At 56.7% G+C, this 22,794-nt stretch overlaps 1 protein-coding gene across 12 annotated transcripts in view; it reads left to right on the plus strand.

Annotated features, from left to right (window-relative positions):
* The window catches only part of MYO18A (myosin XVIIIA), a 125,162-nt gene that overhangs the window by 91,539 nt on the left and 10,829 nt on the right, over positions 1 to 22,794 (plus strand). For 7 of the 12 annotated variants that reach the window (XM_063628629.1, XM_063628628.1, XM_063628630.1 and 4 more), the window contains 21 exons: positions 26 to 135; positions 3,535 to 3,600; positions 7,417 to 7,545; positions 8,200 to 8,343; positions 8,723 to 8,812; positions 8,943 to 9,062; positions 9,268 to 9,379; positions 9,815 to 9,942; positions 10,251 to 10,405; positions 12,108 to 12,231; positions 12,317 to 12,517; positions 13,081 to 13,191; positions 13,745 to 13,849; positions 14,171 to 14,317; positions 15,041 to 15,154; positions 16,568 to 16,684; positions 16,879 to 16,962; positions 17,396 to 17,533; positions 20,058 to 20,243; positions 20,602 to 20,741; positions 21,529 to 21,573. In XM_063628629.1, coding sequence (XP_063484699.1) covers positions 26 to 135; positions 3,535 to 3,600; positions 7,417 to 7,545; positions 8,200 to 8,343; positions 8,723 to 8,812; positions 8,943 to 9,062; positions 9,268 to 9,379; positions 9,815 to 9,942; positions 10,251 to 10,405; positions 12,108 to 12,231; positions 12,317 to 12,517; positions 13,081 to 13,191; positions 13,745 to 13,849; positions 14,171 to 14,317; positions 15,041 to 15,154; positions 16,568 to 16,684; positions 16,879 to 16,962; positions 17,396 to 17,533; positions 20,058 to 20,243; positions 20,602 to 20,741; positions 21,529 to 21,573 — 2,566 coding nt within the window. The remainder of the gene's footprint in view (positions 1 to 25; positions 136 to 3,534; positions 3,601 to 7,416; positions 7,546 to 8,199; positions 8,344 to 8,722; positions 8,813 to 8,942; positions 9,063 to 9,267; positions 9,380 to 9,814; positions 9,943 to 10,250; positions 10,406 to 12,107; positions 12,232 to 12,316; positions 12,518 to 13,080; positions 13,192 to 13,744; positions 13,850 to 14,170; positions 14,318 to 15,040; positions 15,155 to 16,567; positions 16,685 to 16,878; positions 16,963 to 17,395; positions 17,534 to 20,057; positions 20,244 to 20,601; positions 20,742 to 21,528; positions 21,574 to 22,794) is intronic. The other 5 variants (XM_063628637.1, XM_063628634.1, XM_063628635.1 and 2 more) reach the window with 1 other exon arrangement.

Below are 22,794 nucleotides of genomic sequence, written 5' to 3' on the forward strand. Positions count from 1 at the left end.
CCTGGCTCTGGGCTACTCTCTCTAGGTTACCCTGACCACATGGTGTTTTCCGAGTTCCGCCGCCGCTTTGACGTCCTGGCCCCGCACCTGACCAAGAAACACGGGCGTAACTACATCGTGGTGGATGAAAGGCGGGTAGGTCCAGGTCCCCAGACTGCTCTCCCTCTGCCCGGGCCCCTCAAGCAGCTGCCCTTTCCAGACTCATCTGCCTTCCCTTCCTTGGAGACTGCTCATCTGGCCCTGCTCAGGCCCCCAGTTTTGGAAGCACCCAGCTGTGTCCTGGGGCCCAGACTGTAGGAGCTGGAGAAGAGCCACCCCCTCCTTGGAGGCCTGAGCTGGGGGGTGTCTGCTCGCTGGTGCGCCAGACAATCATCCAGGAGCGAGCAGGGCCTGGGCGCACTGAGGATGCATGAGAATTTGATGGCACCTGGGCCCCCATGTCAGGGATTGGTTCTTGAAGCAGGAAGCTGTCCAGGGCTGGGCGAACATTCCTCCTAGAAGGAAGGTGGATATGGCGAGACCTCCGTGGTGCCAGGTGACATAGGCTGCCGGACCGTTTGCCGGCCCTGGTTGGTGAACCGGTGGCTGCGAAGGGGTGTCCCTGCCCGTCTGGGCTATCACCTTGAGCCCCAGAGGCAGCCCCTTAGACAGTCACAGGGCTCCCAGAGCAGAGGACCCCTCCTTTACTGTGCTCGGGCCTCAGGCACCCAGCCTGATTCCGAAAGCACCTCAGACCTTAGGATGGCTTCCCTAAACGGAGGGGATGCTGCAGAATGGGGCAGAAAGCCCACAGAGTGCCCAGCCTGTCTCTGTGTGTATCCCCCTGCCCCTCCACCCCTGCCTTAAGACCCGAATTCATGGAGGGAGCTTGGAAGAACTTCCCTCATCCTTTGGCCTGCTGGTGGCCTGGGCAACCTCGTGTGGACATAGATGCCCGTCCCACGCCCCCTTCTCACGGGCCCTCAGCCTCCATTCCAGCCTCCCACCTGTGGCTACACCAGTACCTCATCGGCTCTGGAAGTGCCCCACCTACAAAATCATAAATCCCAGCATGGCCTTCTCTGACCACAGCCTCCTGCCTGCTGGTCCCACTCCTCTCTTCCCCTCAGGACACCCGCTCTCTGGCTCCATCAGAACCTCTCTTTCTGGATCACACTCCATTTCTCTGTGAATTGTCTCCTTTTTCCATGGTTCACTCTGCAGTCACTCGGCCTCCCTCGCCCTCAGCCCTCCTGAGCCTCCCGCAGCACCTGGCCTGCCCAACTCCCAATGAAGTGCCAGCCTCTGGGTGTCCGCACTCCTTGCTTTGGGCTCCGAAGGGTGGTGGGAGAAAATTATACAACTTTGTGGACTTGACTTCCTACAGGTTCATGGTCTTCAGCCTTTGGTGGGCCCTCGGGGGGACCAGCAAGTCTTCTAGATGTCCCCTCCTTATCTGGCTGTGATTGCAGGCTTCCTGTCTACTATTGCATTCTCCATCTTTCTTCTCAAATCCTCCCCACCCCACCTTCCTGGCTTACCTTCCCAGCAGATGCCCAGCCTTCAGATCTCAGGACATCAGGCTCCAGCTTCTTCTGCCTTCTGCAAACCTCTCTTCCTCGGCCTCCTTCTTCCCGTACCCCTTCTGTCTTGGTGGGGAGGGTCCCTCTCGTCCAGTCCCTTGATCCTGTGCCTTGGAGTCCGTTTCCTTGGGTCTCCCCAGAGACCCATTCCATCAGTGTGAATTCATTTCTCTCTCTTTTTCATCTGGCATCTCCTTTTCCCCTGGCCCTTTTCTCTCCATGGAGAAACTCCCCACAGACTTGCAGGTTTTGCTCTCTGGAAGGAGCCTTGTCACCTCTGTCATCATCTCCCTGGACTGTGCTCTGCCTCCTGCCTGCGCTGGGCTTTCTCTGCTGCCCTCACTGCCCATGGCTGCCTGGTCCCTCTCCCTGATGCCCTGGCACAGCTCTTCTCATCCCTCACGCCCTCCATATTGCCAGAGCCAACTGGCACTTTTCTTTTCTTTCTTTTTTTTTTTTTTTGAGACGGAGTCTCGTTCTGTCGCCCAGGCTGGAGTGCAGTGGCACGATCTCAGCTCACTGCAACCTCCACCTCCCGGGTTCACGCGATTCTCCTGCCTCAGCCTCCCAAGTAGCTGGGACTACAGGCCCACACCCGGCTAATTTTTTGTATTTTTAGTAGAGATGGGGTTTCACCGTGTTAGCCAGGATGGTCTCGATCTCCTGACCTCGTGATCCACCCACCTCAGCCTCCCAAAGTGCTGGGATTACAGGCGTGAGCCACTGTGCCCGGCCCAACTGGCACTTTTCTATCCCTCTGTTACTTGAATTCTTAGTAGCATGGGGCTCCGTTCTTGCTGGGACATCCTGTCCTGGGCCTCTTTGCTGCCACTCCTGGTTTCCCCCTTGACTCTGTTCTCACTCCCTCTGAGCTGCTCTTTTCCATTTGCCCCTGAAGTAAAGAGGTGTCTTCCTCAGGACTCTGTCCTTGGCCATATGTATTTTCTATTCTGCACCCTCTTCCTGGCCATCCTCATTCACACTCATCACTTCAATTATCACATATATATTGATGACTCCCAAATCAATACCTCTAGCCCAGGCCTCTCTCCTGAGCTCCAGACATACATTTCTATCTGGCTGCCTTCTGGACTTCTCTACCCCTATCCCTTATGGCATCTCAGACTCAGCTTGTTCAAACCAAACTCATTCTCTGTCCCCACAAGCTGCCTCTTTCTCTTATATTCCCTACTTTGGGGAATGGCATAATTATCTGCTTAGTTACATAAATCGGAAATCTCAGTATAGCCCTAGATTCCTCCTTACATACCCTATCCCCGTATCTGGCAAGGCTCTGTCTCCTTAACACCTGCTGCATGTTTTCCTCTTCTTTTTCCCTTGGGCCGGGCTCTAGCCTCCCATCCTGTGGATTACTGCCTAAGTGGGGTGGGTCTCCATCCATCTACCCATTTGCCAGTGAGACCTCTACCAACGCAGACCTGATCATGCCCATCCCTAAGAGAACCCTTCAGGGGCTCCCGAAGCACATGGGGCTCTACGTGCTTTGGCTTCAGCCCCCTCTAGTTGCACCTTCACTACCCACCTCCCGGTACCAGTGAGCGACTTGGAGTTTCCTTAGTGCATTTTGCTGTCTTGTGCTCCCAGGCCTTTGCGTACACTGGTTCCTCTGCCTGAAATGCCCTCTCCCCTACTTTGTCCAGCGAATTCTCACTTGTATCATAAGTTCTCAGCACAACCAAGAGCTGTCTGAGGTGCCTTGTGTAGGTGCCACCTCCTGTGGGCACTGCACTAGTTCACTTGTCTTGCTCCCCAGCAAGATGGTTTGTTCCTCTTGTAGTCATCTGTCTGTCCCCAGAGTCCAGCCCAGTGCCTGACACTGAGGAAGCCCACCCAAGTGCACGAGCAACAGACTGTCTAGGAGGAGGGAGGGGAAAGGCCAAGGGCCTGGAGGAAGCCCTGCATGGTGAGGGGAGGCCCAGGCGGGCTGCCTGACGGAGGCCTCTCTACACAGGCAGTGGAGGAGCTGCTGGAGTGCTTGGATCTGGAGAAGAGCAGCTGCTGCATGGGCCTCAGCCGGGTGAGTTGTCCCACAGGAGGGCAGTCAGGCCTCACTCCAGGGGCCCCTGCCAGGTGGCTGGCCCACTCCTCCTGTTCTCCTTGCTCAGCCAGACATCACCAGCCTCCTGGTGCCCTCTGAGTCTTGCCCCCAGCTCCACCCCGCCCAGCCACTCAGGGGCTGCCCCCTTCAGGGCCAGGGGCCAGGGAGCTAGAGGTTTCAGATGCAGCAACCTGGCTTTCCTTCCTTCTGGAGAACTGGCTTATTCAGTGCCAGGAACACCGCTGTGATGTCAGGAAGAGTGGGCGGAAGGTGGCCCTGAACTTGGCCCGAGTCCTGGTGTGGGGAGTGGGGGAGACAGGAGGGCTGGACCCAGAGGATGTGGGCCGGAAGAGGCAGGAGGCCTTGGGTAGACCCCCTGTGGAGAGTTATCTGGGGCTGCTGGGTTCCAGAGAGCAAGCAGGACATGGTGAGGCTGTTCCACCACCACCTGCCCACAGGCCGAATTCCTCATCTGAATGGAATGCCATGCGTAAAATGCAGGCACGCCGGCCCCTGGGTGCCAGTCTGCCGCATCGCTCCTCACCAAAGGGTCAGCTGAGCGTTCCTCCCATAGGCAGGAAGCCCTGCACGCCCCTCTCTTCCGAGCCTGGGAAGCTTGGACAGGTGGCACCCGCATATGTGCTCCAGGGCCAGGGTGGACAGGAGGCCAGTGGGGAGCCAGAGAGGGCTCTGGACTGGTTGTCTGGCAGCAGAGAGGGAAGGAACTCTGGGTTGCAGGGCCCCGTGGGGTGTGTGCAGTGGAAGGAGGTGCTTGCAGAGGCTTGAGTCTCACTTGTCCTGTGTGCTTGGTCCTCTGGGCCCTGCATGTTGAGTCACTTTCCTGGCTCCTCCTGCCCTCCCTCACTGTCAGTCGCTCCCATCTCTCTGTCTTTGCATCTTCCCCTCTTTGCTTCTGCCGTCTCTGGCTTTTCCTTTGGCCCCAGCAGTCCCTGCTGGTCTCTCTTCCTTGGTTTCGAGTTCTGTATTTCTGTTTCTCTCCTTGTTCTCTGTGTCTTTGTGTCCCATCCTCTCTCTGTGTCATTTTCTGGTTTGTGTCACTGCTTTGTCTACCTCTGTGTCTGGCTCAGCTCTTTTCTCTCTCTCTGTTCCCCCCCTCCTGCTTTTTTAACCTGGGGCCGTCTGCTGTCAGGATTTGCTTCAGCTGCAGGGTCTCTCCCTGGGCCCACTCACCCTGGTCTTTCCCGCCAGGTTCCTGCCTCTCAAGCAGGCTGAGCTGCTGCTGGCTGCCATTGGGGATGGCACCTCTTCCAGCCCATGCCTGGGTCCCCAGGCCTATCTCGGGCAGGGCAGGAAAGGGCCTGTACAGGCTGATCCTCTTCCCAGCTGCCATCTCAGACCTTCTGTCGTCCTGAGCCATGCCAGGTGCCTGGCTGAGGCAGGCAAGCCCCAGGGCCCACTGTCACTCAAGGGCAGAGCTGGGCCAACATTGGGTGCCTGCTCACATCTAGTATGGGAAAGAAAGTTCAGGTCGTCTAGGCTCTGGTTAACACTGACTCATGAGCGAGGATTCCCTGTGTGTCACATTGCTTCAGAGGAGGGGGGTCTTCATCTGAGCCATGGGACCCTGAGAGTTTCAATAAGGACTTTGGGGGGCTCAGAGCCTCCTGACATTGTAAAATTTGTATGAAAGTATATTTTGGGGAGGAGATGGCCTTGAGCTTTCACCCAATACCCAAAAGGACCCTTAACCCCGCAAATGTTCAAGAGAGATCTGAGGCTCACTGCTTTGGCCTCTAGACCATTCTTTCTCTTCTCATTGTGTCTCTGGGCCATTATCCACCCCCCACTCCAGCACCTCACTTCTGCCCTGGTCAGGTGGCTATGTGTCCTAACCAAGCGTGTTTGCTGTCCCCCGGCAGGACTTGGATATTCCTTACCCCCAGCGGGATTTCAGGCTTGCCCATTATATGAAATTAAGCAGCTGGGGGCCACGCATGGTGGCTCACGCCTGTAATCCTACCACTTTGGGAGGCTGAGGTGGGCAGATTGCCTGAGCCCAGGAGTTTGAGACCACCCTGGGCAACATGGTGAAACCCCATCTCTATTGAAATACAAAAAAAGTATCTGGGCGTGGTGACAGGCACCTGTAGTCCCAGCTACTCGGGAGGCTGAGGCAGGAGAATCACTCGAGCTCAGGAGGTGGAGGTTGCAGTAAGCAGAGATTGCACAACTGCACTCCAGCCTGGGTGACAGAGCAAGACTCTGTCTCCAAAAAAAGAAAGAAAGAAATTGAGCAGCCAGGCACGGCAGCTCATGTCTGTAATCTCAGTACTTTGGGAGGCTGAGGCAGGAGGATTACTTGATGCCAGGAGTTCAAGACCAGCCTGGGCAACATAGGGAGACCCCGTCTCTACAAAAAATACAAAAATTAGCTGGGAATGGTGGTGCACACCTGTAGTCCCAGCTACTGGGGAAGCTGAGGTGGGAGGATAGCTTAAGCCTGGGAGGTAGAGGTTGCAGTGATCCATGATCACACCACTTTACTCCAGCCTGGGTGACAGAGCAAGACTGTTCAAAATAAATTTAAAGAAAAGAAATTGAGGCTCAATTAGAACTTAAGACCCATGGGAAACCCCATGTTCAATGGTCGGATTTAGGGAAGTGTCACAAAGGACCGAGCTGGCTTTTTCCAAGGCCAGCCTCAGGGGACCAGGTTTCTGTGGAGTTGCCAGAGGCAGAGCTTTCTCAGCAGAAAGTTTAGGCCCTCTCTTTGCATCTTTGCTGAAGGGGGCCTTGAGATACTGTGTCTGTTGGCTCTGAGTGCATTTATGTAACCTGTGTTTCCCATCATGTTCACATCTTCTCTTTGCCCCACAAAAAGGAATTTTCTGTGTTCTGTGCCAGATGGAGGTAGGCCTATACCTAGATGTCTCTGCCCACTCTCATGGATACAGAGTCATTTTTTTCACCCAATCCTTCCCGTTTCACACACACTCCCCTTTGTGGCGTGTGGCAAATTTTACCGAGCCCTATCTCAGGGCGGCACAGAGTGTTAAGGAAAGGCTGGGCGTGGGGGCACCCAGCTGGTTCTGCACATGCCTGCCCTGCAGTCCCCAAACCTGTATGACAGGTCCCTCAGCTGGGCCAACCCCTGCCTACCTCACTGGCTTCTTCACCCAAGAAGATGAAACTTGGGTATGTGTTGGGGGTGGCACATGAAAGAGGAGACCATCTGAAATGAAACTAGCAGGGAGGGGGAGGAGAAGGCAGGAGCTTCCCACCACCCCCCTTCCCATTCTCCCCGCCTTTCCTCTGCACACTGCTCCGCAGCGCTGCTTCTCACACAGTCATCCTCCAGCATCCACTCCCCCTGATCCCAGCAGTCGGGAGTCAGAGGGGACTGGAGCCCAGGTTGGGCCCTGCAGTGGGCTGTGGGCACAGGAGGCATTGACAGGGTTGCTGGCAGTCCTGGGTGAGGAAGCCCTCACAGATGTGGCAGGATGCCCCCTCCTTGTCTGACCAGTGACTGCTCCATTTCCTTCCTTGCCCCAGGTATCTTCCCTTTACCTTCCCTCTCCTTTCATCTGTCTTTGAAGTTAAATTTCACACCTTACTCCTCCCCTGCCAAAACCTCCCCAGCGCCTTCTCCCTCAGCCTTCCCAGGGCCTCTTCCTGCTCCTCCCTTCCTCTCTTGGACAATTGGATTTTGAGGCTCTTCCCAAGCCAAGGGCTGTACTCCCTGGCCTGCTTGTTGCTCCAGTTCCTTACCTTCCCCCCCTTTCCTCTGCTGGGCTGGCCCAGTCTCCTGCCTTCACCTGGCCTGCTTTTTCACAGGTGTTCTTCCGGGCGGGCACCTTGGCACGGCTGGAGGAGCAGCGGGATGAACAAACCAGCAGGAACCTAACCCTGTTCCAAGCAGCCTGCAGGGGCTACCTGGCCCGCCAGTACTTCAAGAAGAGAAAGGTGCTGCTCTAGGGACATCCCCTCCCCCTCCCCAACCTAGATGGGCACAGCCAAGTTCCTGGGGTGGGGGCTATAACGGAGAGAAGAGGCAGGAACTTCCCAGGGCACCATGTCCTGGTCCAGGGTGGGGAACAGGCAGCTCCCTGGTACCAGCAAGTGTGCTGGTGTGCCCAGCGACGGGGCCTGGTTGGAGGGCTTCAGGGGAATCAGGGCCCAGGCAAAGGTGGGCTCTGGATCATAGGCTGCTCCATGAAGATAAGGAGCTGTGTCAGCGACTCCTTTTCCTATTAGCAAGTCCATAAAACAGCCAGCACTGCCGCCTCTTGTGTTTCAGCAAGATTAGGTTTTATAGCACAGCTAGGCCAGGGTGCTGGAAATAATCAGGCAGCAAATAAAGCAGATGAAATTATTCCTAATGGCAGCGGAGTGGCTAGTGCCCAGCACAGTGCTCCCAGGGCTGGGTTCTGTGCTGCCCATCCTCTGAGGGACAGAGGGAGCCTGGGGCAAGGGGGAGCATAGGAAGTATCTGACTCGGGGTCAGGGGGCCAGAGGAGCAGCCCTGGGGGCCTGTGCTGGTGCTGGGGAGGATCCTGGGCCGAACTTGGCCAGGGTGACTGAGAGCCCCGCTGTGCGCCACCCCCACCCCACCTGCAGATCCAGGACCTGGCCATTCGCTGTGTACAGAAGAACATCAAGAAGAATAAAGGGGTGAAGGACTGGCCCTGGTGGAAACTCTTTACCACAGTGAGGCCCCTCATTGAAGTACAGCTGTCAGAGGAGCAGATCCGGAACAAAGACGTATGTGACAGCCTGGGAGGGCCAAGTCTCTGGGTAGGGGGAAGCTTGCCAGTTTATCTTGGGCTTTCAGGCGCTTCTTCGTTTAGTCCAGAGAGCTGGCATCCTTGAAATGTGCTCATCAAACAGAAGATGTCCCTCTGGGGTGCTGGCTGAGCCCCTGGGCAGCCTCTTATGATAAAATCTTGGGCATCCTTAGCTTACTGGGAAGGGTCTAGGGACAGGATCCCTGGGAGGCAGTGGCTCTGCTACTGGGGAAATGCCTCCCCCATGGTGTCCTGGCCCAAGCTTCATCGGCTTTGTTCACTACAGGGGTGCAGACCCAGGGCCCCAACCCCTCACAGTGCCTTTGGCTCACCTTGCCCTCTTTGGTCCATCCTAGGAGGAGATCCAGCAGCTGCGGAGCAAGCTTGAGAAGGTGGAGAAGGAGAGGAACGAGCTGCGGCTCAACAATGACCGGCTGGAGAGCCGGGTGAGTGACTCCTGGCACCACACCAACTGGGCATGGCTGCAGGGAGACCCAGCCCCTGCAGGTACCCCAGGTGTTCTGTCTGAGTGAGGCAGGCACTTCAACTGGTGGTGACTCCCTCCCCCAACCCCAGATCTCAGAGCTGACATCGGAGCTGACAGATGAGCGTAACACAGGAGAGTCCGCCTCCCAGCTGCTGGACGCGGAGACCGCAGAGAGGCTCCGGGCTGAGAAGGAGATGAAGGAACTGCAGGTGAGGGCAGGGCCTGGGTGAGAACAGCAGGCTGGTGACTGCCATACCCTAGTGCCCATTGGCTCCCCCCAAAGACAGTTGGCATCTTCACCCCTAGCCCAGCATCCCTGTCTGCCCTGGGTAAGCATGTGATCATGGTCTGTGTGGTTCGGGGAGTGGGTATGAGGGGACGGAATGGCACACCCTGAAACCCTGTCTTCTGCAGACCCAGTACGATGCACTGAAGAAGCAGATGGAGGTTATGGAAATGGAGGTGATGGAGGCCCGTCTCATCCGGGCAGCGGAGATCAACGGGGAAGTGGATGATGATGATGCAGGTGGGCCTGAGGCCCAAGGAGCTCGGCAGTGGCCCGCAGTGCGAGCCCTGATGCCCACCCCTGGGTAGTCATGCTCCTTGTCCAGGCCTGTCTCCCCTGCATAGGGCTAAAGTGAAAGAAACAAATGAGAAGGCAGAGGTGCCAATAAATGCAGGGGATTGTTAGGTAGAGCTGAAACAACCACGATCGTGACAAAGACTGAGGGCCGCGGTCCCAGCAGTCCCTTGGGGGGCACAGCACATGTAGCCACATCTCCCGCTCTGGTCTTCTCCTGGCTGGTGGCTCCTTCTGCCTTGGGAGGAAGCCGTCATTGCAGAGAGCTTTCTGAGCCCTGGCTGACTCCACCTGCTGCTTCCCCTGCCCCATCCTCCTTCCCCTCTGCCCCTTCTGGGGACTCAGCACCTCCATCCTCCCTTGTCTGCCTCAACCCCACAGGTGGCGAGTGGCGGCTGAAGTATGAGCGGGCTGTGCGGGAGGTGGACTTCACCAAGAAACGGCTCCAGCAGGAGTTTGAAGACAAGCTGGAGGTGGAGCAGCAGAACAAGAGGCAGCTGGAGCGGCGGGTGAGGCTGGGGAGGAGCCGAGGCCTGTGTCTGGGAGGGCCAGGAAGGGACTGGTGCCTAGTGTCGGTCCAGTGAATGCTGGGGGCAGGCAGGCCTGGCCTGGGACGGATCAGGGAGGCTGGCATGTTAGCTTCTCGGTGCAGGGGCAATCAGGAGCAAGCTATCATTAGAGCTTCTTCAGTTCCCTGGGAGACCCGACTTCCTCCCGCATCCCTGGGTCTTCCCCTCACTCACCCACTTCCCTCTCCTCACCTTCTCCACCAATGCTTCTGGGCCTCTCTGTATATGCACCCCATCTTGGCCCCTAGCTTGGGGACCTGCAGGCAGATAGTGAGGAGAGTCAGCGGGCTCTGCAGCAGCTCAAGAAGAAGTGCCAGCGGCTGACGGCTGAGCTGCAGGACACCAAGCTGCACCTGGAGGGCCAGCAGGTCCGCAACCACGAACTGGAGAAGAAGCAGAGGAGGTGGGTGGGCCCCCTGCCCTGGGCCCAGAGAACCTTCTGGAGCAGCCACAGACAGGACTGCCTCCTCGCCCTCCAGGGAGGAAAGAAGGAAGGACCTGAATTTGTCCAGGGGCCTTGCTTGCCTGGTCACTCATCTTGGAACGTGAAGGGGCCCCCTCCTGATCTCCAGGGTGGACTCAGGCTGTGTCCCCACTGAAGGCCTGCCCAGGCCTCTGCTTTCAGAGGTGCTCCCCACATCATATGCCTGTCATCTTGTGCCAGGCCCCATCAGGAAGGGCATCAACCAGGGCCTGTGCAGGAACCTCTATGTCCCTGCCTCCGGCCCCTAGCTCTGCCTCTCCCTCACTTGCCTCAGCTACACAAACACACTCTCCTGACTAATGTCGTTAAACTACCGTGCCACTTCCATCTCATTATGGTAATGATACAAAGGAGGGGGGTGGCCCTCACAGAAGAAAATCCAATCTAAATTAATTTCCTGGGCTGGGAATGAGGATGGGACGCCTTCATTAGCAGTACTGAGGAACCCACACACCCTAGGAACAGCAGGGTGCCCTGGGGAGCGGGAACAGCGCCCATTTCTCCTCTGCAGGGGAAGGGCTTCTCAGCAGAGGCACCGGTTGCCTTTGTGAAGGGGTATCCCCACACCCATGACCCTGGGAGTGAGGATGGCAGAACAGAACCTTTCCAGTGACCCTGGGTTACCCCCGGCCTCCTGGACCCACCACCATCTTCCCAGCTGGGGGAAATAGGAAGGTTTTCTATTCCTCCCACCTGACACCATGACCGCCACTTCCTTCATTCTCATCTCTGCCCCCACCCTACCGCTTTACCCAAAGGCTGGCACCCTTAGCTCGACCCCCCTTCTGAGCACCCGATGACAATGCCAGCTCGGCCTAGTTACCGTGCTGCCGTGCTCCCCGCTGGGCAACTTACTAGGTTTCAGCTGCCCGGAGTTTTCTTACCTTTTTTCATGTGGGGTTGGGGTAAGGGGAGCGTTCAACTTCCACAGGAACCTGATTAGCTATTCAGGGAAGGTGTTAAAAGGAATTTGAGCAATTTGCTCCATATTTAGTGGGAAATGGAAGGCTGGCAAGTGGAGGAGTGAAGAACGAGGCCCCCTGTGTACCCGTTGAGGCATGTGGCCAGCTGGGCACAGTGGGAATGCCAACTCGGAACCCAGTATGGGGTGTCCTGGTGGTGTCCTGCTGGCACTGCTGGGGTGCGTGGTCCTGGGCAAAGGCTGGTGCCCAGAGGCAGGGGCAAGGAGCCAGCTGTTGCCCTTACAGTTGCCGAACCAAACTGTGGAAAATGAGTTAGTGGAAGCAGGGTGCTAATCTCTACCCTTTTCCCACCCCACCCTCACCTGTGTCCCTCATTCTTTGATGTGTTGAAATGGAAAGTGTAGAGACTTAACTCCTGAGAGGGCCTGTTAAGCAGTCTGTGAGTCCCTCTTAGGCCTACTTGGCGAAAGGGCTCAGCTGAGTGCTCCCTAGCCCAGACCCAGTTGCCCAATAGGGCCTCAGTGGCCTGACCTGCCACCTCTAAATGTCACCGCTGCCTTACAACTGGCCCCACGTTAGGGCTGCATGGGTCCCCCCACCCCTGCTTGGGTCCCGTCCATAGCACCACCTCCTGACAGTCTCTGTGTGGAAGACCCCAGCTCTTCCCCATCTGATGGAGCCGCCACGCTCCCTCGCAGGTTCGACAGTGAGCTCTCGCAGGCGCACGAAGAGGCCCAGCGGGAGAAGCTGCAGCGGGAGAAGCTGCAGCGGGAGAAGGACATGCTCCTCGCTGAGGCTTTCAGCCTGAAGCAGCAACTAGAGGTGGGTAGGGCCGCCCACCGTCTGTGCCCTGTCCCCCTCACAACCTAGGGTCAGCCCTGCACCAAGCTCATCTCCTTTGCTCCAGGAAAAAGACATGGACATTGCAGGGTTCACCCAGAAGGTCGTCTCTCTAGAGGCGGAGCTCCAGGACATTTCTTCCCAAGAGTCCAAGGATGAGGCTTCTCTGGCCAAGGTCAAGAAACAGCTCCGGGACCTGGAGGCCAAAGTCAAGGATCAGGAAGAAGAGCTGGATGAGCAGGCAGGGACTATCCAGATGCTGGAGCAGGTACAGGAGGGCTTGGCCAAGGCAGAGGTGAGGTGCAGCGAGGCCGCCACCATCCCCACAGCCAGCCTCAGGCATGGGCCAGAGGATCCTGCCTCCATTCATTCGCGTGTTCACTCACTCACCTACTCCCAAAATGTGGAGTGAGTGACCACCTGATCTGTGCCAGCCACAGTGTGAAGACGCGCTCGTGGAACTTCCCACAAAAACAAATCTGATGGAGCTGTAGTAGGGAGGGGCTCAGTATGCATGGCAGCTGAGGGCCACAGGCCCACCCAGCCTGCCATCCAGCCACCAAGGCAGTTCAGGGAGCTAGAGCCTGCAGGCAGACGGAGAAGGTGCAGGACTGTCCCCACCCCAGCTGCCTCTCTCTGGGCCTATGCCAGACCTCTAGTAAGGGACTTCAGCTGCTCTGGAGAAGCTGCTGCCATGGGAGCAAGGTGCCAGCAAAGGGAACTGGCTGGTGGACGTTCTCAGCCCCTGAGCCTAGGGAGAGCCATGCACAGGTGGGAAGGGGGTGGGCACTGCTGGGGAGGGAACCCAGACCCTACTCCAACCACCTCCAGGCCAAGCTGCGTCTGGAGATGGAGATGGAGCGGATGAGACAGACCCATTCTAAGGAGATGGAGAGTCGGGATGAGGAGGTGGAGGAGGCCCGGCAGTCGTGTCAGAAGAAGGTAAGGTATCTGAGTACTTACGTGTCCAGCGTAAACACCTGTTCCCATCACCGCTTTAAAGTAAGGAGCTTTCTGCCTCCCTACCTCAGCCACATTGTCTTCCATTGTCATTCTGGGCCAGGAAGCGCCTCTCGGGATCCTAGCATTGGCAGGGATGTATTGGCTCAGAGTCTGTAGGGAAGCTTGGGCCCGTGAGGAACCAACACTCCCTGCTTTCTGTGCCAGGGGCAGCCCCCTGCGCCCCTGCTGTGCTGTGCTGCGCTGGTGCTGCCTGCAGTGAGCCAGCCTGGCCGGACAGGTCTCCACACTGTGCGGCAAGGTCTCCTATTCTGTCTTGGCTAGCCACCGCATGTGGCCTGCCATCCCTCCTTGCCCTCCCAGGCTGCTTTGAAACCCTAGAAACCTGGAATTTAGGTTCTGACCCCTCCACCAACATCATTGTGCTCAGGCCTGCCCCACTGTTTTCCTGGAGTGGGGAACCCAGAACAGAAGGGGCCTGCTTGGCACCAGGCACTAAAGGGACGGATGGGTCTCTGTCCCCACGGTACTCCAGTTAAAACAGATGGAGGTGCAGCTGGAGGAAGAGTATGAGGACAAGCAGAAGGTGCTGCGAGAAAAGCGGGAGCTGGAGGGCAAGCTTGCCACCCTCAGCGACCAGGTCAGGGGATGCTCCACCCACCAAGCCTGGCCGGCTGCCTGCCCATGCGGCCTGAGGAGTGGGGATCCTAGGGATGGGGAGCCACGAACAAAGCTATCGGGGGTGGGGGTGCTGCAAAGAGCCCATTGTCATCCCTCATGGGATGGGGGCATCACCATACATTGGCACAGCCAGCCCTTTATCACTGGTTGGCATGATCCTGGCTCTTCCAGCATCCTTATGGGGACACTGATAACGAGGACGTGGTGAGGAGTGGGCTTGGGGAAGATAGGAGGAGGCCCTGTGCGGAGCCCAGAACCCCAACTGCTGGTGCCCACCCAGGTGAACCGGCGGGACTTTGAGTCAGAGAAGCGGCTGCGGAAGGACCTGAAGCGCACCAAGGCCCTGCTGGCAGATGCCCAGCTCATGCTGGACCACCTGAAGAACAGCGCTCCCAGCAAGCGAGAGATCGCGCAGCTCAAAAACCAGGTATCCACAGAGAGCACACGGCTGATCCAGGCACAGCAGAGCTTACCTTTTCCATTCTCTTTCTTATTTTTTATTTTTTATTTTTTTTGAGACAGAGTCTTACTGTCACCCAGGCTGGAGTGCAGTGGCGCCATCTCGGCTCACTGCAGGCTCCGCCCCCCGGGGTTCACGCCATTCTCCTGCCTCAGCCTCCCGAGTAGCTGGGACTACAGGCGCCCGCCACCTCGCCCGGCTAATTTTTTGTATTTTTAGTAGAGACGGGGTTTCACCGTGTTAGCCAGGATGGTCTCGATCTCCTGACCTCGTGATCCACCCGCCTCGGCCTCCCAAAATGCTGGGATTACAGGCGTGAGCCACCGCACCCGGCCACCTTTTCCATTCTCTTTCGCTCTCTCACTCCTCTCAGTGGCTCTTGAGTCCTTGGGAAGGAAAGTGACAGGAAAGAGGGGAGAGCCACGTGTAGCAGCTAGACTCCCCAGGCTCTTCGTGTGCCTTACTGTCTCACCGCCCAGCCTGGGATGGTGTGGATGGGGCCTGGTGCCCACCAGCCCTGTCACGGGAGGAGACCCCCACACATGCACCACCACACAGCCATGGCCCTGGGATCTGAAGTGAATGGAGGAGGAGAAGGAGGGCATCCGGGCTCCCTCTTTCCTGTACAGCCCTCCTGCCCCCAAGGAATGGCTGACATCTCTCCCTGGGGCGGGGGTGGTCTGTGTCCAGCTGGAGGAGTCAGAGTTCACCTGTGCGGCAGCCGTGAAAGCACGGAAAGCAATGGAGGTGGAGATCGAAGACCTGCACCTGCAGATTGATGACATCGCCAAAGCCAAGACAGCGGTGAGGGGCCAAGGTGCCCGGGGCGGAGCTCGGGGGGCTGAGGCAGAATAGAGCTGTCTCTGTGGCCCCCTTCACGCCAGACAGGTCCCTCCACGTCAGGACTTGTGACAGGTCCTTTCACGCCAGGACTTGCTGCAGGAAGAGCAGGCCTCCCCTCCTCTGCGTCTCTCCACGCTGAGCAGAGGCCTTGGGGAGGAGCGGGCGGAAGAGGGAGCCAGCAAGGGCCCATCTCCCTGTTTAACCACCTGCCTACGGGAGCTTGGCCGCAGGCCCCAACACCATACATAAAGGCAGCTAATGTGGCTGAGGGATGTAAACAGGTGCCTAGAGATTAGCAGAAGCACCGATAAGAGGACAGGATGGCTTGGCTTCCTTCCCCTTCCCCCTGCCCAGCCCACTGACAAGCCCAAGCAGCAGCTAATTAGAGCTCTTATTTAATGCCTCCCTTTTAATTTCCCACTTCTCCCACGGCCTGTCCATCGGCAGAGAATTCATTACTGGGATGTGGCCAGTACAGGCAGCTCCCTGAGCATCACTGGTCCTGGGACCCACCCCAGTGGGCGGGCTCCTTGGGCAGGGAATGGGGCAGGGAAGGAGGCTGGGCTGGGCTGGTGGCTTCATAGCCCCTGAGCTAGTCACCTGGCTGCTGAGAGATGCCAATCTCACGGGCTTGATTTATCCCCATGACATTTGTGCTCCTCAGCAGTTTTCAGGTGAGTAATTCAAATTCCTTAATTGTGTTAAAAAAGGTTATTATAAAATTACCATTTTATTTAAATCTGAGTTAATAAATTTCTTGGCGGAGGCTTCCCCAGCTCCCCACAGCCCAGTAACAAGATGGATGGGGCAGAGAAGGAGCCAACACAGTCATTTTGGTTTGGAATTACAGGCTAATAGATTCATTCATTTCCTGAAGCTGCTGTTGGATCTCTCTTCCCCTCCCCCAAGGAGGGGACTGGCTGTGGGGGCTGGATGCCCAGGGAGTGGGCGGTCCCAGGGAAAATGAGAGCCTAAGCCAGGAGACCTTCGCAGACTTGAGGGGTCCTTCCCTGGGGCCTGAAGGGGGCAGAGTACACGCAGGCCAGGGCCTGGACTGATAGTGCCAGGATGATGGGTCATTTGTTCTGGGCAGACCTTTTCTGCCTTCTCATTAGCCTCAAAGGAGCTGCCAGGAAGCAGCTGTCATTCAGCTCAGAGGCCTAGGGTCTGCCTGTACTGCACACAGCCCTTTCCCTCATCTCCCTGGTCCAGAGCAGGACAGGCAGCTCCCTGAGCATCACCAGTCCTGGGACCCACCCCAGCGGGCAGTCTCAGCCCATTATCTTCTCTACAATGCCCCTGCCATTGGAGGCAGCTGGAGCCCACAGGCACACTGGGCCTGAGGCCCTCTGATCTGTCTTTGCCTCTGTCCAGCTGGAGGAGCAGCTGAGCCGCCTTCAGCGTGAGAAGAATGAGATCCAGAACCGGCTGGAGGAGGATCAGGAAGACATGAACGAATTGATGAAGAAGCACAAGGCTGCTGTGGCTCAGGTACCCCTGCCAGGAGTGCCCATCACACTCTGCACCGTCACCATCCTTCTGGTCCTCCTCATGGGTCCTCCACATAACCGCTTGTTTTGGGAGATGATGGAGTGGGAACCTCGGTCCCCTGGTGTTCCAGCTGGGCTGTGCTGGCTGAATGTTTATGGGGGATCCTGCTTCTGATGCTCTCACTCCTTTCCCAGGCTTCCCGGGACCTGGCTCAGATAAATGATCTCCAAGCTCAGCTAGAAGAAGCCAACAAAGAGAAGCAGGAGCTGCAGGAAAAGGTGAGGACCAGGGGCTCCCTCGGGAGAGAGAGAGTGCCAGGGTCACTAGGTATGGGAGGAACCCCCAAGTTCACCGTTTAGAAGGCGCTTTTCTCTGCCATCAGTAATCCACAGAGCAGCGTAAATGAGGAGCAAGAGCTAGGCTTGGAGCCATGTCACCATAGCAGACATTTGGGCTTCCCCTGCCTCATTTCCCATCTCTATTCCCTCTCCGATCCTTAGCTTTCTCCTTTCTCTCCGAAGGGCAAGATCTGTGCCAGGCGCTGGGGCAGATGGGGGAGGCCTCTGGCCCAGGGCTCCACTCTCTTTCCTCCCAGGTGCATCCCTCCCTCCCCCCGCCTTCTGGTCACTGTGGTGATATTGCCTGCCACAGACACAGCCTCCTCCCTTTCTGGGCTCAGTTCTTTCTTCTCTTCCTGCCCCCCACCTCTAGCTACAAGCCCTCCAGAGCCAGGTGGAGTTCCTGGAGCAGTCCATGGTGGACAAGTCCCTGGTGAGCAGGCAGGAAGCTAAGATACGGGAGCTGGAGACACGCCTGGAGTTTGAAAGGACGCAAGTGAAACGGCTGGAGGTGGGTTGGGTTCACACTTCTCCTGGGCTGCACCAAACAGGGCAGAGCTGCCCCAGCGCTGGAGCCATGCATGCTCAGCAGGGCTGGGCAGGCCCCCGGACAGTCCTCAGAGGCCTGTGCCTCGCTGTCAGGCCAGCTGACGGGCAGGTGCTTCTCTCCCGCCCCACCTGGCCTGCTCCCTGGCTACCGTGGAGCCCGCCTGCTTTACATTCTGTTTCCGTGCTTGCTTTCTGCCAAGGGACCAGAGCAGCTTAGCTCTTCGTCTTCATATTTTCCTCCACCACGAGCTCCCCGCGCCTGTTCCCCTCAACCGGTTCTCTGGCAGGGTCATAAATATGCAGCGGATGGTGCCACTTCTGTGCAGGCTGGAGTCTGTTCTCTCATCTGCCCTCGCTCTCCTCCTCTCCCCTTCCCTGCTTCATTCCGTTTCTTCCTCACGTCTTCTGCCCTCCTGTCTCTGCTTTTTTTTCTCTCTCTCTCTCTCTCCCTTTTTCTTGATTATGATCCTATTCTTTCTTCTCCCTTCATTTTTTTTTTTTTTGAGACGGAGTCTCACTCTGTCGCCAGGCTTGAGTGCAGTGGTGCGATCTCGGCTCACTGCAACCTCCACCTCCCGGGTTCAAGCGATTCCCCTGCCTCAGCCTTCCAAGTAGCTGGGACTACAGGCACGCGCTTTTTTAAAATTGTATTTTAGTAGAGACGGGGTTTCACCATGTTGGCCAAGATGGTCTTGATCCCCTGACCTCATGATCTGCCTGCCTTGGCCTCCCAAAGTGCTGGGATTATAGGTGTGAAATATTTTATATTTTTTCCTCTCCCCAATCTTATTTCTCTTTCTTATCCTCTTCCCATCCCATTTTCCTCTCCCTTTATTATAAGGTTCATTCTCTCTTCTTCTCTTTTTTTTTTTTTTTTTTTTTTTGTTTTGAGACAGGGTCTCGCTCTGTTGCCCAGGCTGTAGTGCAGTGACGTAATCATGGCTCACTGTAGCCTTGATCTCCTAGGCTCAAGCAATCCTCCCATCCTCCTGCCTCAGCCTCCTGGGTAGCTGGGACCACAGGCATGTGCCACCATGCCTGGCTAATTTTCGTATTTTTTGCAGAGACAGGGTTTTGCCTTGTTGCCCAGACTGATCTTGAACTTCTGGGCTCGAGCAATCGAGCCCAGCCTCCCAAAGTGTTGGGATTACAGGCATGAGCCACCATGCTGGACCAATCCTTTTTCTTTAGGTCTCCCAAAGCCAGTATGGGCCAGCCCCTTCTATCTCTGGCAGAGCAGATAGCAAGAGAGAGGCAGAAAGGATTATCTCCTGGGTGTACATCCCTCTCGCCTTATTTTTAAGTTCTCCTTGAGTTTATAAGCCTTTGTCTCCACACCGTTGGTTCTGCCTGGGCCCTGTGTTGATGAGTGTGGTGGTTGGTGAGGGGCAGCCCTGTCACCTCCTCCATCAGCTCACAGTCCATGGAGCAGGCTAGGGACAGAAACAGGTGGTCATCTAGAGGGCATTAATAACCTGGACACAGGAAGAGAGCACAAGTGACCCTCCCAAGGTGGGGTCACAGTCCTCAGGAGAGCTGGAGAGAGTTAGGGGAAACTTAAGAATTTATTTTCTGCCCACCCCAACCCCAGGCTGGCTGATAATATTTTGATCCCCATTTTACATACAGGAAGGGTTAAGTAGGTTGCCGAAGGTCACAAAACTGTGAAGGGACAGAAGAGGCCATTGGTCTGGTGGACACAGGACAGACCCACAGGACTTGTCTCCTTTTCTTCTGGGCCTAGTGCCTTCCCGCACCTCTATCCCTCAGGTTCCCTTCTGCTCAGAGAGTTTTGTGGTTTAGACTCATAGGATGTTAAACACGAACGGCCCAATCCTGCAGCCTGGCTCTGTTATTTTAGGGATATAGAGGCTGGGGGCCCAGTCAGAGGTAGCACCAGGATTACAAGCAGATGTGGGGTTCTTCCCTCACATTCAGCCCCTCTCTCCAGGTTATTTTTTGCTCAGCATCCCACTGCCTGGCAGGAGATTCATTAGGCTTAGAGAGATGCTCTCTGCTTGGAATCTGATGATTGTTTAGTCTCTCCTAATTCGGAACTCCAGCAAAGCCATTTACCTCTGAGCACAGGATCTAGCTTTTGGGGCTTCTGGGTTCAGAGTCCCTGCAGGAAGCCCTGCTGACCTGAGAGGACTCTACATGCAGTGCCAATACCGACAGGCCCACAGGCTGTACCCAGAACACTCCCTCAGTCTTGGTGTAGTAATAATGATAATAGCACCTTTCATCTTTCAAAGTGCATTCACATTCATTACCTTATCCTCAGAAGACCCCTGGGGGTTAGGTGTTATTCTCCCCACATTTTACAGAAAAGCAAGGGAAGCTTTGGGATTGCTTGCCCAGGTAGCCAATGAATGGTGGAGCCAGAGCTCGACCCCAGGCCTCCTGACCCAGAGCTCTGCCACACCACCCTCTGCCTGGCTGATGGGCCTACCTGCTGTGTCTTTCCTCCCCACCTACCTATCCAGAGCCTGGCTGGCCGTCTCAAGGAAAACATGGAGAAGCTGACTGAGGAGCGGGATCAGCGCATCGCAGCCGAGAACCGGGAGAAGGAACACAACAAGCGGCTACAGAGGCAGCTCCGGGACACCAAGGAAGAGATGGGCGAGCTCGCCAGGAAGGAGGCTGAGGCGAGCCGCAAGAAGCACGAACTGGTAATGCCCCCTGCCCCCCACGGGGCCCACATGGCAGCCCCCTGACTAGCTGCTGAGTGCATGCCTCACTCTGGCCTGGTTGGGGATAGGGTGCAAAGAAACTGCACACGAGTCAGAGAATGGGAGGGAGGAGGAGCATATCAAGAGGGCAGGCCAGGAAGCCAACGGCACTGGAGGCTCCCTCAGGTGAGGCTTGGACCCCACAGCCCAGCAGCAACAGAGCAGAAAAGGCTCTGGAAGCCTGTGTCAGCCCTCGGGTAGCACCCCCATGACCGGAAAGGATTTGAAGCAGGCTTCTTCTGGGCATCTAGGAGAGAAGCTAGCCTTCCTGCAAACTGGGCTGCCCCCTTCCTCCTAGGAGATGGATCTAGAAAGCCTGGAGGCTGCTAACCAGAGCCTGCAGGCTGACCTAAAGCTGGCATTCAAGCGCATCGGGGACCTGCAGGCTGCCATTGAGGATGAGATGGAGAGTGATGAGAATGAGGACCTCATCAACAGGTGAGAAGTGGCCTCTGGGGCATCTGCAGCCAGCACGGAGGCCCTCTTGACCGCCTCTGGAACCAGGCCACCAGGTAGAACAGTTGCAACCTCTGCTTCCCCATGAGCAAGCCGCCAACCCACCCTCCCTTTACTGCCAGACCCCAGCACAGCCTGTCCTTCAGGGGCAGAGGGTGAGACAGGTGCACCCTGATTGAGGCCACCCAGCTAGTCTCCCCTCTCCAGGACCAGACCCTCCAGCTCTGCCCGCTCAGGATGAGTTATTCCCCTGTTTAGCTGCATTTCCGATGGCACCTGCCCCACTCTGGGGAGAGCAGAGATTTAAAGGCTGTGGTGCCTTGTTACTATGCCAGAGATTTTCTCATAAAACCCACCCAGGGAATGGTTTGGAGAGAAAGAGATTTGTAGTCTTAGGCTGAGGAGACAGTCATGAGGAAGGAAGGCCGGCAGTGCGGGGTGGCGCCAGGCCGTGGAGAAGCTCCCAAGGCTGCCCTAGGCGGACCCTAGACCTGCCCCCTTCCCGCCTTAGGGCTGGGGCCCATCCTGCAGGCAGGTCTGGGGCAGCAAGGAGCCTGCTGCTTTGGGGCAGGGGAGAGGTACCAGGGGCAGCCTGCATCAGGTTTTGAGGACAGTGCCATCACGCATCCCCCTACCTGGTCTCAGCCAGCCAGAGCTGGCTCTTGCTGAGGGAAGAGAGGTCTTCAGCTAAGGGGTCCACCTTGAGTTGCCCATTGATTTCATCTGTTTCCTCTGGACCCCTTGCCCACCGTTTTCCTTCTATTTCCAGTTTACAGGACATGGTGACAAAGTATCAGAAAAGAAAGAATAAACAGTGAGGACTGGAGCGCATGTGCTCTCTGCCTCTCCTCGCGGGTGTCTAACCACCCTAACACTGGCTCCCACCCCGGGGCCGCTGCACGCAGCATGTGGATACAGCCTCCCCGCAGTCCCACCTCACTGGTCTCTAACGCTAACACGCTGACTCTATCCTCGGGGGAGGCAGGGAGCAGGCAATGAGGTGTGCTCCCCAGAAGGCTGGGGCTGGCCCGTGCACCCTCGGTGGGCAGGATCGGGGGGCTCCTGCAGAAAGGAAAGCGCAGCCTATTTGAGAAGTTTACCTTCCTGAGCTCCAGCACGTTCCTCCCTCAAAAACCAAGTGTGGCCACCTCCCTGGCCTATTTCTCTGGGGGGCAAAGTCAGTTTGGGCTGGATCTGTCCACATCCTTGGGCTCCTTGGGAGCCTGAGCTGCCTGAAAGAAGCGGGCGTGTTTCATCTTTAAAGGTCCACCACCTTCTCTTGGCAGACAAGGGTAGAAGGTGAGGGGCATCTCCCAGTTTCTTGTTTGGAGAAAGCATTCAGGCAGCTAATCATGGGCTGCTCGCCGTGACGGGGGAAGAGAACACAGCCAGATGTGTTTACTTTACTCCCTGCGGTACCGTGGGCAGAGGGAGGCCCCGGCAGGCGCTTGTGCTGGTGCTGTCGGGTGGCGGGAAGCCCAGGAAATCCAGTCCTCTCTTTTCCCGCTTTCTGGGTGGGAGCTGGACAGCGGATGCAGATGCGCAGGCCTTCAGGCAGAGTGGGCTGATCCTCCATCAAGTTCGACAGGGTTGTTTTTTGGAGGTCGTTTTTTTAGCATGGCATTGGGTTTCTTCCCCCACTCTCTCTTGCCTGATGGGCCTCCTCCCCTGGCCAGGATGGGCTGGTGGCAGCACACAGGACTCAGTGAGAGCTAATGATAAATGTAATAGTGTGTAACAGTGATAGAGGGCCGCCGGAGCCTGGTTGTCACACACAATTAATATCCCCCGCCGTTCTGTCTCCGTTTGTTTGTTCCCCCGCGATTCGGCTCCCAGGTAACTAATAGCACATGAGCCCGGACATAAATTGTATTTGACGTGAGGTTTAATTCCGACCATTTAAAATTTCAACTGCCCCTGAGCCTGCCTGCCCCTGGAGTTTGTTTACGGGCCTGATTATTTAAGGAAAAGAACATCTAGATGCTTGCAACTAAAGGGAAGGCAAGGGCAGGCAGGCAAGCTTTGCAACCCATCC

This window comes from Symphalangus syndactylus, chromosome 20 (assembly GCF_028878055.3).
Source record: "Symphalangus syndactylus isolate Jambi chromosome 20, NHGRI_mSymSyn1-v2.1_pri, whole genome shotgun sequence".
Lineage (NCBI taxonomy): Eukaryota > Metazoa > Chordata > Mammalia > Primates > Hylobatidae > Symphalangus > Symphalangus syndactylus.